This window comes from Aquarana catesbeiana, linkage group LG01 (assembly GCF_042186555.1).
Source record: "Aquarana catesbeiana isolate 2022-GZ linkage group LG01, ASM4218655v1, whole genome shotgun sequence".
NCBI lineage: Eukaryota > Metazoa > Chordata > Amphibia > Anura > Ranidae > Aquarana > Aquarana catesbeiana.
Genome location: NC_133324.1, coordinates 38,508,148 through 38,522,342, shown reverse-complemented (window position 1 = coordinate 38,522,342; position 14,195 = coordinate 38,508,148). Strand labels below are relative to the sequence as shown.

General features: G+C 41.8%; 2 protein-coding genes across 2 annotated transcripts in view; one reads left to right on the top strand and one right to left on the bottom strand.

Annotated features, from left to right (window-relative positions):
* The window catches only part of LOC141124861 (vomeronasal type-2 receptor 26-like), a 167,204-nt gene that overhangs the window by 64,883 nt on the left and 88,126 nt on the right, over positions 1 to 14,195 (bottom strand). The window lies entirely within an intron of this gene.
* Positions 5,500 to 12,428, top strand: LOC141130754 (uncharacterized). The gene is made up of 2 exons (XM_073618159.1): positions 5,500 to 5,985; positions 10,153 to 12,428. The coding sequence occupies exon 2, from the start codon at positions 10,394 to 10,396 to the stop codon at positions 11,642 to 11,644; it is 1,251 nt and encodes a 416-aa protein (XP_073474260.1). The 5' UTR covers positions 5,500 to 5,985; positions 10,153 to 10,393; the 3' UTR covers positions 11,645 to 12,428.

The following is a 14,195-nucleotide window of genomic DNA, read 5'->3' as shown; positions in this document are numbered from 1 at the left end:
GGAAAACATCAAGCAAAACATCAATGATGTTAATCCAAAATATAAAAACATCATTGATGTTTTGGGGTGAGTTTAAAGCCCCTCAAAATCACTTTCTTCTTTTGTCTGCTACAATGTGCGAAATGTTTTTGTGATTTTTCCCAAAGCCAAATTTGGAGGATGCACACAGTGTGCCAACATGTGCTATCTGCCATCACGGGAGATCAATGGACGCGTTTTGGGGGTGCAACCCCTTCCTCAATAATAAAGTAACGGTGAGGAAGGGCTTTCTCCCCAAAAACACGTCCCTTCATCCCCCGTGATGGCAGATAGCACATGTTGACATTGGGAAATTTGTGTGCATCTTCCAAATTTGGCTTTTCCAGGGGTGATTTCCCCCCATCTGAACGCAATATCAAACACAGTTCCTAAATACTCATGTCTGATATTGCCTTCAAGTTCTACCAAATGTGAACTTTGTAAGATCAAGATTTGTGTCTTTCTTGTGGGTTTTACACAGGCCTGTTTTCTATAAAATGCACATTTTGATTTTGGATAATGACACCACAAAAATTGTTATACAACAAACATGTTGGATTGTCAGAAAAACCTTTGGTAAATGCACATGTGATTGTGCTGGTATTAAAAAGATTGTTCATCAAGAATGTGTGGATTATTGTCTCAACGCTACAACACTTTTGGGGTGATGTAATTGTTGTTTGATGAGAAAATGGGGGTAATTTCCTAAGGGCAAATCCACTTTGCACTACAAGTGCAGTTTCAGTGCAGTTGCAAGTGCACTTGTAGTGAAAAGTGTCTTTGCATTTAGTAAATAACAGCCAACAGTGCTTTGTATAAGGTTACACAATCACGACATTTTCTGGACTCCACACATTTCTGTCAGGGTCAGCTAAAACAAACACAAGCAGTAAATGTCCACAAAGAAGAGCCTGGGGGGAGATGCCTGTCGAGAACTTGAGGTCCTGCAGGCTTCTCCCTGTCGCCAAATACCGCAGGGTAGCGACCAACCTCTGCTCCGGAGTGATGGCTTGCCTCATGCAGGTATCCTGCCTGCTGATATAGGGGGTCAGCGAAGCCAACAAACGGTGAAATACGGGGTCAGTCATCCTGAGAAAATTCCTGAAATTACCAGGATTATTCTCACGGATCTCACAGAGCAAAGGCATATGACAGAACTGGGCACGCTGAAGCAACCAATTCTTGGTCCATGAACTCCTCCTCGCCCTGTTCATGGACTGGACTTGTGTCAAGGTCAGGACCCCAACACCAAGCCCCCGCACAGCACGAACTGTACGAGGAGTACGCATACGAAACATGGCTAGAAAATGGTCAGCTGCTCAGAACGAAGTAACAGAACGCACTGAAGAACAGCAAGGCCTGTGAAGAGCGACCTGAAAAACAGCAGAGAAGACAAGATCGCACAGAAAACTCCGATACGAACTGACTGCACGCACTGAAGAGCAAATACAAACCCACAAGCACAAACTGAACGGCAGAAAACGATCTGAAAGCCACGAGTCTGAAAAAGCGCGAATCGTCTCTCACCAAACTTTTAATAACACGAGATTAGCAAAAGGAGCCCAAAGGGTGCCGCGCTTGGTTCTGAACCAGCCTTTTCTAGTCTCGTCGTACGTGGTGTACGTGACCGCGTGGTTGTCGATCGGAAATTCCGACAACTTTGTGCGACCGTGTGTAGGCAAAACAAGTTTGAGCCAACATCCGTCGGAAAAAATCCTAGGATTTTGTTGTCGGAATGTCCGAACAAAGTCCGACCGTGTGTACGGGGCATAACTGTTCATTATAGTGATATTTTATGACTATTTGCAGGTCTGTTTTCTGTTTTATACTGTTTGTCCACTACTAATCCCTCAAGTTTAGATGTAACTTGTTAGATGCTACAAGTTAGCACTTCTCATTCTTTGTTCTCACTTGCCTCTTATGTACGAAAATTAACGCCAGGGTATGCCCAATTGGCAATGTTTGTGTATTACTCTTTCTCTATTGAAAACTTATTAAACATTTAAAATATAAAAAAAAACCTGGAACCAAAAAACTTACCACGCTACTTACTCCTCATATGCTAGGGGGGTATCGGTTTTAATTAACAAATCTTTCCCCGGTGTAATTGAGAACATATATACTGATTCACAGGGTAAATATGTTATCATGGTGTTTACACTGTGGCAACAAAGGTATGCTATATTAGCAATTTATATTCCCCCTCCTTTTCCACCTGAGATACTAAATGCAATATTGGAGAGGATTATCCAGCACTGTCCAGCAAAGTTACTTTTTATGGTAGATTTTAATTATGTCCCCAAGGCCCCCTAAGCAACACTCATTGATATTATATAATTGGGCACAAGCGACAGGAGTTACAGAAGTTTGGAGATGGAAAAATCCAACAAAAAGGTCATATGCATACTTTTCCACCTCCTTTAAAGCTTTGTCTCAAATAGTTCTAGCTTTTGCAAATCCAGCTTTGTTGACAGACATTATAGAAGCCACATATCTATCGAGCAGTCTTTCGGACCATTGCCCTCTTTATTTGTTAATTTGTACCCATCCTTCAAAAAAATGCATCATTATGGAGATTTGGACCTCAGTGGGTCTCTTATCCTGAGATCGAAGAAAAAATAATTAATAATGACTGAATATTGGGAAAATACTGCTGGATTATCCTCTCCAGATGTTGTATGGAATGCTTTCAAGGCATTTGTGTGGGGTAATATATTTCAGCAATAGCGGCATTTCGGTAGGGACAGAAGACCAATACCTGGTCTCTACATTCAAATGGAACTTCAAAAGGAGATATATGGCTCTGATACTAATATGAAGAATTTTGATCTACTAATGGCTGCTCAAAGGGATCTGCATACCGGTATACATATAAAAGAAATAGCCAGATTAGATTTGTATAAAAATAGACAGAAAGTTTTTGAACAGGGAGATAGAAATGGAGAGTTCTTGGCAATGTTAGCACAAGATTATCCAGCTACACTGATATCTGAAGTCAGTACTCCTGAGGGGAAAATGGTTTCCAACCCAGAAGAAATCTTAGGGACTTTTAAGCAGTTCTATAGCTCTTTATATTCCTCGACTCTCCCCCCTGACCTCCATCCAAGGAGAGCTGTCCGTCCTTTTGGATCTGATAGCACTAGGATGGTTGTCGGGTAGGGAGAGAGAGTAATTGATTCGACCTATTATTAGTGAAGACATCCAGAAGGTTGTGTGGGCCAGGGATATGGGAATGAGACCCTTGTCCCCATCAACATTGGGGCAAGGTGCTTTGGGGGGGACCACAAAGCACCCACCCCATGTTGAGGGCAAGCGGCCTGGTATGGTTCAGGAGGGGGGCGCTTGCTAATCCCCCCTTTTCCTGGCCTTCCAGGCTGCATGCTCGGATAAGGGTCTGGTATGGATTTTGGGGGGGGACCCCACGTCATTTAAAAAAAAAATGCAGTGACGTTCCCCTTAAAATCCATACCAGATCCAAAGGGCCTGGTATTGTATTTCGGGGGGGACCCCACAGATTTTTTTTCTTAATTCTGTCATAGGGTTCCCCTTAACCACTTCAAATAAAAAAAATTACACATCTAATTTCATTCCTACCTCTTACACTATTGAGGGTCCTGGAGCACCAGGACAGTGTAATTACCCACAAAATTACCCAATTTTGGAAAGAAAACACCCCAATGTTTATTCTATGAGGCATGGCCTTTCACAAGGCGCAGGCGCACAAAACATGTTGTCATTGTGATGGGACTCCTCTCACCAGCTCGCCCCACAAGTGCCCACATACCAGTGACTTCCGCCCATAGTTCCATCTGGTGCTGCAATTGACGTCATCGCAAGTCGCCGTAAACAGACGGCACCTGCACAGTCCCACGGCTTGTCTTCCATTCTCCTGGTTACATCCACTGGTGCTGTGGTTCCCATGATGGCACCCCCTGCCCTCTGGGTGACCCCATGGTATAGATCTATCACCCAGGAAACCAGTCTGCGGATTACCAGCTAGACACATCTCGGACCTTCTCTGTTGGATTACAGTAAGCAGGCTCAGCCACTCTGGCTGTTTTTATACATCTGACACTTGCCCTGGGGGAAGCTTTCTTAACATGTACTTACTTGAATAAACTTATTTTTTATAGAAGTTGATGTTTCATCAGGCTATGTATCCATCACATCCCATCTATTCATAGACCAATACATCTGGATCTAAGCGCTAATTGGAACTATTTATTGCAGCTTCTTTTGAAGAGTTTTTTTTTCCCAGCAGCTATGACCCCTAAGACTGACATCTACAGTAAATCAACACTCTTATTGATTCAGATATATAAAGAGTGAACCACAAAGAGAAATCTCGTTCTCAGAAAAGTGTTGCCACAATCCCAGTAGTCATTGTATAGGGACCCTAAAAAAGGGACACAAGTACCCCCGGTACAGCGGGACTTTAAGGGCGAACAAAGTATGTTTAGTATATCATAAAATATCATTTATTTAGAAACATTTTTTTAAAAGAACATGTATAAAAACATGACAATAGACAATGTAGCACTTTGGGTGCAAAAACAAAGAATACATTTGCATTGTTTACATAATCCAGAAATGAATATAGTTTTACTCCAATTAGCCTGACATGTTTCAGGAAAAAAATCCCTTTCTCAGAGGTGTGTTATAGGATATAATTCAATATATTCTGAAAGAAAAGGTAAGAGTGGTTTTAACAAAGCGTCTTTCAAGGCAAATCACCATCATGATGCATGAGTATAAATAACATACGTACCAATTGTTGGGATTGTATTTGTTTTTCTACAAAGCAATAAATGATAATTTTATTTAAAAACCCTGATTTTTGCTGATGGTTATCCATCACAGCCACCGAACCCCGTCCTTGCTCGGAAAAACCCTCACAAGGGTCCCCACAGAATGGCCACCACAGCTCCACTAAAGGTAAACCCTGCAAAATGATAAAGCATTCAGGTAAGGGTGGATTATATATGTATACAGCCATAGAGGTTCAATTGAAGCATTTAGATGAATGAAAATTAGATATAAAAAGTGGCAGAGATAAAGTAACTAATCCGAGTAGGCTGAAGACAAACCTTTTTGCTTGCTGAAGGTACGTGTGTGACCATACACGGCTAAGCTGTTCTTGGATCTGAGGGTTTTGAACTTGGGAGTGCGCCAGCTGTGGGCTTAAAAAGCTGCCGGCGCATACGCAGTGCTGAACCATTATATGGTGTCAGCAGAGGATGTCAGTGTGCGTCAACTTCACGTATGATAGCGCGGCGACGTCATCGCACAGCAACTTGGAATAGGGGGAGTCAATTGGGCGCTCCTGAATGAGTCATTCTAGTGGGCGGATCAGAATGCAAAAGCATTGCTGATCGTTTCCATGGCAGCAGCTAAACATATAGTCTAGGCAAAAAAATAAAAAAGGAAGTGTAAGGATATTTTAGCTTGCTGTCCACCATTTTAGCTATAAGAATATGTATCCATCTTAGAATAATATGTATATGTGACGTCTATCAAAAGTTAGTTTCAAATCCTTGTAAATAACATGATTTCCCCGAAATGACGCATGAAGGTTTTCGCTTGTTTATAGTTTCTGTATGAAGAAATAATGTCTCATTTTTAGGTGGTTTTTAATCATCTGATGTATACGTAATGTCTGTATATTAATGAAAGGGTTGAACTTTTTTTGTGATGTCGTTTTGATTATATAAGTGATTGTCTACGGAAGTAAAAAAGCAGAACATTCCAGACATTTGACTGTTGTGTCATTATTTTCTCACTGGAATGGTCTCCGGGCCTGATTTGGGTTTGAAAGAACACTCTAGGCAGATATGCTAAAGAAGAGGTTCACTTGCTCCTAGAAGAAGATCGTTAGCCCCCTAACAGAGCTTTGGTGGCAGCGGTGGGATGGTCATTGTTCATGAGATGATCATCATCCAAGATCATCATCCAAGTTTCTAAAGTCCGGTGAGTCTGATTTAATTATTATTATTTCTTTCACCGTGACTTTAGTTTAAAAGACCGTTTCCTTATATGGGGTTAACAGAAGGTGTAGTGTTAAAAACATTTATGTAAATGTATGAATCTCGCAGAAGTCCGTTCGGGGAATGGAAGAAAGGGCTCTGAGTAGTCCAAAGGAACTCTGAGATAGTTCTAAAAAGAAAGGACTCTGAGTTAGTCCAAAGGACTCTGAGTTAGTCCAAGGGGTTCTGAGAAACCCAAAGTAATATAATACAGTACTGTAAGAAGTTTTATAAAGATATCTGATAGAGTGTCCCGGAAAAACCCAAACCTCTTTGCTTACCTTATCTATCGCTAATCGCTTAGATTTATTCATATATATAAAGTAAGATAAGATAATCTGTACGTGTATTGTGTGGATTTTGTCGGACGCTGCGAGGTGAGGTGGCGTTCACCACTGTATTGTTATGGGTCAATCATCAGGGAAGAAGATTCCCCTTCCAGATGTAGGAGAAACATGTAAATGTTATGTAGCCAGAATATGTGGAACTGATTATGTGTATATTAACCCTTGGGTAGATAATCTGGCAGGATGGACTGAAGGCATGAGGAGTAGTGACCCGTTTCCCCGACAGGGTCAGAATGACATTTTTCATATGGACATGGTCAAGGGACTTTGTTTAGGGGATAGGGAAGCTTTCTCATATTATACGGGAGACCCCCAATGGGATAAGGAATATATGAGGAAAGGTGGGGAAAATTGGTTATTGTATGCCCCCTACTGGTATGAGAGAGCGGATAAGAAAATAAGAAAGAGAAGTCCAAATCCAAGGGACAAGGAAGCTCCGGGGGTTACATGCTTGTGAGAAGAGACTTAAATTAGGTTTCCCGTCCTTAGTTCCATGTGTATCAGCTCTCCCAGTAGCTCCCTCAGTTGATCCCCCAGTTGTTCCGTCACCTCCACCTTATATACTGCAGCCAAATAAGGGAGCACCAAAACAAATATACCCCTCGTTCTCAAAAGAGGACATTGAGTTTTTGGCTGCAATTGCAGCAGGTCGTCCATTTGAGAATAGAGTGTCACCTGCAGAGGCATCTGTTTCCTCTGTATCCGTTCCACAGCAAGGTGCAGTGGTGGGTCAGGCACTGCCTGTGGTCTTACCAGAGTCACAGGTTGCTGCCCTATCAGATCAGCCACTGCCTGTAGTTTCACAAATGCAACAGCCGATGGGTGCTGCCTCCTCCACAATGGATGAGGAGTTACCTGAAAAGACATCTGCGGGGGAACATAAAATAAAGATGCCCCATGGACCTTTTAGGGGGGATCCGGCTCAGACCAGGAGTACAACTGAGAAATTAAAACAAGCTGCAGAGAGTGAGATTGCACAACACGCAGTTTCAAAACAAACAGCTGACAGAAAGAAAGAGGAAGTAGCTACGCAGCTAGCAATGCAAAGCTTTCCTTTTCTGACTGTTGGTGACATAATGGTGATAAAATGTATTGATATTGAAGATATCAATCGTATTGTCAAACATTGCCCCAAACCTTCCACATCAGCTTTGGGGGCAATAGCTTATTTAAAGAAAGCTTGTAAGGGTAGAAATTATACACAGGAAGATATAAGGATTATTATAGATAGTTTGGTGGGAACTACCTCCCCATGGGATTGGACTAAAGTGCCCACCATAGATGTCCTAGAGGCACCCACTACCAAAGCAGAGGCTTATTCACTAAACACTGTTGAAGGAAGGAACCTTATGTGGGAAGAGCTAGAGAAGGAAATGAAAAGAGTTTTCATTAACAAGTCGTCACTCCCTACTGCAGTAGCTTGCAAACAGAAATCATCAGAGTCAGTTTTGGAATTTTGGAAAAGATTTCAGGAGGTCTGGACTCAAGATGCCGGACTCAATACTCAGGATGGAATGCACAGTCTTTTAATACAGACTTATCTTAGCAACCTGGCCCCTAAATATGCCCTTGTTGTGAGACAGCAGATTTCAGATTGGGCGACAAGCAGTATGACTGACTTTCAAAAAAAATTGACTGAAAAAGACGCAGCGGGGTGTTTTGACATTCCCAAGCAGACACCAGCACCGATACATTACCAGGATAATTTCCCAGGAAATCAAAGGGGAACCTTTTATAAGAAAAGGGGACAGGATAGAGGGGGTTATAGAGGTGGATATAGGGGAAGAGGACAGCCACAAAGAGGGGACTTCCAGCAGAGACAACCTAAACCAGGGTGTTTTAATTGTGGGGACCCCGGACATTGGAAAGTTCAATGCCCCTGGTATGACCGAGAGTGTACAAATTCAGGGCCACCGGCTGCACCTACTCTCCCTCAGGCACCACCCTCAGGACAGCAGCAGCATGGTGTTAAGTACCCCATTTCTTGGAAACAACAGCAGTCACAATGAAGCTGCCCGGAAGGTAGTATCCTGGCATTTCCACTTGTCTCTCATTCTTATCATGAACAGCCTATAATTTCATTGCTTGTAGACGGGCATGAGGTACCATTTGTGCCTGATTCAGGAGCGACGTGCAGTACCATTAGCAAGGATTTTTATAGGGGAGAGATTGTGGATGCTGAGCCTTCAATGGGAATAAATGGGATACTCACCAAAACTTTTAAAACACCCCCGCTTTCACTAAGCACCCGTACTGGTGCTGATTGTAATCTGCAACATTGTTTTAGAATTATTCCTGGTTGTCCCGTGAGTCTCTTGGGTAGGGACTTGCTGGGAAAATTGGGCATTACAATGAAAATTACTGCAAAAGGAGGATTATATGTAAAATCTGACAGGGTTCACCTTTTTATATCGCTCTCACATCCAGAAGAGGAAGATGTCAAATTGAGTGAGGAGGGAGTATGGGCAGTGAATCCTCTTGATGTAGGGTTCATTTCCTGTACGCCCTATAAAGCCACTTTGAAACCAGGAGCTTTACCTGTGTATCATAAACAGTACCCCATATCCAGAGAAAAAGAAGAGGGTATAGAGCCCATTGTGGAAGATTTCTTGAAGAAAGGTATTTTGAGAGAAATCATTTCACCTTATAATACTCCTATCAATCCTGTTAAAAAGCCAGATGGCAGTTACAGGTTTGTACAGGACCTTAGAGCCATAAACAACTTAGTGGTACCAATTGCCCCAATAGTGCCTGATGTGCCATCATTGCTCACCTCCATACCATCCGATGCTGAGTATTTTTCTGTAATTGACCTTTTTTCAATTCCTGTGGACGAGGAAACACAGCCACTCTTTGCCTTCCGATTTAAAAATCGGACGCTGACCTGGTGCAGATTGCCCCAGGGCTATATAGACTCACCTGTTGTCTATTCTATTGTCCTCCAAACCACTCTTAGAGCTTGGACACCTGAACATGGTTCAGTCTTGCTGCAGTATGCGGATGATCTGCTACTCTGCAGCTTGACAAGGGAGGCCGCCCTGGAGGATGGGAGAAATCTTTTGAAATGTCTTTTTGAAAGTGGTCATAAAGTGTCAAAGAAAAAGTTGCAATGGTGTCAGAAAACAGTTGAATATCTAGGGTTTGTTCTCACAAAAGGAGAAAGAAGAGTCAGTCATAAAAGAGTTACGGCTCTGATGGGTCTGCCCCGCCCACTCAACAGTTTATGAGTCTTGGACATGTTTTCGAGATGGGTTAAAATTTTTGTAACTACAAAGGAAGACGCACAAACAGTAGTGAAAATTCTCACACAGGAAATTATTCCTCGATGAGGATGTCCACTTCAGATAAACTCAGACAGAGGTCCTGCATTCACCTCAAAAGTATGTCAGGACTTGGTACATTCACTTCAGATAGAATGGAAGTTTCACATTCCATATCATCCCCAAAGTTCAGGGATAGTGGAAAGGGTAAATAGGACCGTGAAAGATAAAATAAGGAAGGCCACAGGAGGAACCTTTGTCCATTGGAAGAGGGTTCTCCCAGCGGTTTTGGCAGAGATAAGAAGTACTCCCTCCAAAACTACAGACTACTCTCCTTTTGAAGTGCTGATGGGTCGTCCCTTTCCTAGTCCCTGGGCTAGAGCACCTCTTATGATAGAGCAGGGGGATTTGGATCTAGTACAGTCAGAGTATGTGAGGAAACTAATTAAAACTTTGGATACAGTTGAGAGAAATGTTGCTCGCACCTCTCCTTTTTCTTCACAGGAACCTACCCACCCTTTTAAAGTAGGAGACACGGTGGTGGTCCAACAGTTGAATAGAAGCAAGAAACAGGAATATCCTTTTGGACCTCCTACTACGGTGATTGCAGTGACCAGAACAGCTATCCTGGTGGAGAATTGCCAATCCTGGATCCATGCCAGCCGAGTGAAAAAGGTTGTCCAAAGCCCCAAGAGCAGGAAGGAGATCTTAAATACAGGAGGCCCTCAAGCAGAAGTCCAAGCAGATGAAGGAGAAGTTCCTGGAAAAGCAGGTTCAGCCAGAGAAGATGACCTCGCTTATTCCACCACAGACTTCTGGCAAGGCATTCTGCCTCCTGTTCCTGGTCACCCTGATGGTGTTCCCGCCCATTTGGATCATCACTAACTGTATCTACCACCCTGAAGATTTGGGTGCGATTAAAAATATTTGTGGTAACACATATACACAGAAGAACATTACAGTGATACAAGTTAGAAATAAGAGAGACATTGAAGATAATTTTGCTGATAAAATGCTTTTGTTAAAATTTAAATATGCTTATGCTCGGAAATCAGGATTTCAAAAATGTTGGATCTGTAGTAAAATGCACCCTAGCACTGTTAGGATACCCCTAATGGCTATACCTTTAAATATTACTTCTCTGTTGAGAGAAGAGATTCTCCTTGACCTTCTGAATGTCAGCAGAATAACTAATGACACCATTTCCTTTCATAACATCAATAGAAGTCATAATCCTACCTGGTGTTTTAATTTAGGGAATTCTACTAGAAATGCTCATATCTGTAGTCAATCGGTTTTGAACATTTCTAATTGCTATGCCCCTAGTGGGAAGTTTTGTTCTTTATATCAAACACACCACGATGAGGTCAGAGTACGGGCTGATTTTGAAAAGATTCTTGCCTCTGAAGATGAAAGTAGTAAACCTGTACAGCATTTGTTTCAGGTTACAGCAGTAGATCAAGAGACTGCTGTGAATACGCCCTTCTCGTTTGGTAACCACACTTATGTTTGTTGTGGAAAGACTTGTTATCCCTGGATTCCACAAGAGGTCCAAGGCTGGTGTTACCTGGCCTCACTGGTGCCCATAATGGGGGTGATAGGTGATAGTGATGGGAGTCATTTGCTTGAAGCTAGTATACACCCAAGGTATCCATTGAAACATCGTAACAAGAGAGAGTTATTCCTTAAGAAGGATATGGCCTGGGCATGGTTCCCTTCCTGGACAGGATGGGGAATAGATTTGATGAAAAGGTTAAATAATTATTCAGGAATTATTGATGAGATGATGGAAAAGAATTCTGATGACATTTCTAAACTTAATGTTGAAACTAGGGCTATTAGAAAACAACTAGAATTGCATGACTTAGCCAATGAAGGCATGAGTTTAGCCCTTACAGGATTATGTGAAATGACTGAGGATTATGAATGTTGTACTTGGGTACACAATACCAGTATAGAGGTACCAGATTATTATGATGTGATTAGCTCAGCATAGAAAAGAGGTGGCCAAGCTGCAACAAGAGGCTCGCAACATAGCCCAGACCTGGAGTCCTTTTGGAAATGTTGATTTTGGATTTGGAGGGATATTCTCTTGGATAAGGGATATTGCCATAATTGTAATTATTGTCGTGTTCTTTTTCCTTTTCCTTTATCTTGTGTACAAGCTTATTATGTGCCTTATTAATAGAGCCACTCGCATTTCAGATCCCTCATCTCCCAATAAAACTTATCTCAGTATGTATCATCAGAAGCAAGCTGAGAATATCGCCATGATAAGGAAGTGAGATCATACATATATATATATACATGTGTGATCAAAGAGGGGATTGTAAGGATATTTTAGCTTGCTGTCCACCATTTTAGCTATAAGAATATGTATCCATCTTAGAATAATATGTATATGTGACGTCTATCAAAAGTTAGTTTCAAATCCTTGTAAATAACATGATTTCCCCGAAATGACGCATGAAGGTTTTCGCTTGTTTATAGTTTCTGTATAAAGAAATAATGTCTCATTTTTAGGTGGTTTTTAATCATCTGATGTATACGTAATGTCTGTATATTAATGAAAGGGTTGAACTTTTTTTGTGATGTCGTTTTGATTATATAAGTGATTGTCTACGGAAGTAAAAAAGCAGAACATTCCAGACATTTGACTGTTGTGTCATTATTTTCTCACTGGAATGGTCTCCGGGCCTGATTTGGGTTTGAAAGAACACTCTAGGCAGATATGCTAAAGAAGAGGTTCACTTGCTCCTAGAAGAAGATCGTTAGCCCCCTAACAGGAAGGAAATAGACAAAACATGAGCCATGAAACCTAAAGGAAAGAGCCATGGGGTGGCACATATAAGGGAACCCGCAGGACAAAAACTGCATGGCACCCCCCCACACACCTCATGACAGCAGTGGGAGAGCATCATGCAGATCAAGCCCTCCAGCGCAGAACAGCCGCATTGCCCATGTCGACCTAGGTCGACAGGGCATGCAGCATATAGCAGCGGCCCACCACCCCAACCCATACCTAAATGGAGGGAAAAGGAAAAATGGGCACCCGTGCGCCGGGCGGGGATGAACCGAGCCCCCCGAGGGGGGGGGACAGGACGAGAGGCTCAGTGGCAAAGATGTCGCCAGAATCAAGGAGTTGATATTATTTGATGAGACATTTAGAAGGATGCAATCAGTCAAGGATGTAATCAAACATGCAGTCAATTTAAATATGTTGGCACGTATGCATATATGGTCAAATGCATTAGGTGGAACCAGGATGGAATGAAGGTATAAGAGACATACAGGTATGGGTTGGCTTCTTACAGTGTGAAAATACATACAATGTAATAGACATGTGCATTCGTTTTCGCCCAAATGCATTTTCGTCTGAATTTCAGGTATTTTCGTTATCATTTTAACAAACGATAATGAAAGTGCAGAATCTGAAAAATGAAAGATCTGACATAAACAAATGCTTTATTTTCATTTTCATTGCTACAACAGTTCGATATAGATAGGAGATTCGACATGATGATGACAATAACAATCTGTGTCCATCAACCCTGTGGTCGAATGTGCCTAACCTTAACTCTATTAGTCCAAGATTATTCTACGTAGAGAGAAAAGATTCGACATAGAGAGAAAAGATTCGACGTAGGGGAGAAAATATTCAACATAGGGAAGAAAAGATTCGACGTAGGGGAGAAAAGATAAATACAAATAATGATGATGATGAATGTTATTGGTTGATTGTAATCAAAGAGGAGGAGTAGTAAAATAGCTAGAACTAAGTACACACGTACTTTGGCTTATGGTGTCTGTTGAAAGTTCTAAGAAGATTCAACGGCGCAGGTAAACTATACGGCGTCGTACAGTTTAGCTGGTCCGTCGAATCTTCTTTGAACATTCGACAGACACCATAAGCCTTCAATGACAGATTCGACCCTAATTAGGATTTTCGGACGAATGCAATTTTTGACGAAAAATGAAATAAATAAAAACGAATTTCGGGAGTAACTAAATAAATGTATTTTTCGGACGAAAACAAAATTCCGAAACAAAATATTTCAGCGTGCACATGTCTACAATGTAATCCTACCATCTAGCATGTCAATATAGATAATTTGTAAAATTGAATTTCATAAAACAGAAAAAATAGGTGCAAAACAAATCTGACATTAGTTCAAGAAACAGTGTTTACAAAGGATCTTCAGGAAGTAATGGTTTATACAGATAATCACAGAAGCAGACATGAATCCCTGAATCTAAGATTCGTCTTTTTCACAGCCTCCTGAGGCAAACCCATCTAGAAAGGGACGGAAGCTTAATTGCATGTTAAGACCTGGGGAAGAGGTTGCATTTAGATCAGCAATCCAAAGGACCTCCCTTTGGAGCAAGATCTTGTTCCAATCGAACCCCTGTTGTCCGGGTGAACCTGGTCAAGAATGGTGAATAGAAAGTGCGGAAGTTTGCCCATATGGTGGTCTCGAATGTGTTGCCCCAGAGGAAGGTCCGGGTTTGCACATTTCATACTGGTGATGTGTCGAGTTGCTCTCTTG

What these genes read in the sequence shown, in the direction of transcription:
- LOC141130754 (XM_073618159.1), top strand. Translation starts at nt 10,394, where the DNA reads ATGAAGGAGAAGTTCCTGGAAAAGCAGGTTCAGCCAGAGAAGATGACC.